Below are 230 nucleotides of genomic sequence, written 5' to 3'. Positions count from 1 at the left end.
AATGCACTAAATCACCTCATCCATATCCTGCACTTGAGTATCCTGATCCATTTGAGATGTGCCTTCGTCACCCTTGCCATCCTTTACTTCTTCTTCCTCATCAGACTCAACTTCCATTTCCACGTCTTCACTTTCACCAAATTTCTCGTATCGCTCTTGGATCAATATACGGGCACCCAGCTCCTCTGGTGTTGTTGGAGGTGGAAAGTTGCCTGAAACAAAAATATCTG

At 44.3% G+C, this 230-nt stretch overlaps 1 protein-coding gene across 2 annotated transcripts in view; it reads right to left on the bottom strand.

Moving 5' to 3' along the window:
- Positions 1-230, bottom strand: part of SF3A1 (splicing factor 3a subunit 1) — an 18,656-nt gene that overhangs the window by 5,849 nt on the left and 12,577 nt on the right. For both annotated transcript variants that reach the window (XM_018555512.1, XM_018555513.1), the window contains one exon: positions 16-212. In XM_018555512.1, the coding sequence (XP_018411014.1) occupies positions 16-212 (197 nt within the window). The remainder of the gene's footprint in view (positions 1-15; positions 213-230) is intronic.

This window comes from Nanorana parkeri, unplaced genomic scaffold (assembly GCF_000935625.1).
Source record: "Nanorana parkeri isolate BGI_ZX_2015 unplaced genomic scaffold, ASM93562v1 scaffold199, whole genome shotgun sequence".
Classification (NCBI taxonomy): Eukaryota; Metazoa; Chordata; class Amphibia; order Anura; family Dicroglossidae; genus Nanorana; species Nanorana parkeri.
Note: the sequence above shows the minus strand (reverse complement) of the source record. Positions and strands in the feature narration are given on the sequence as shown.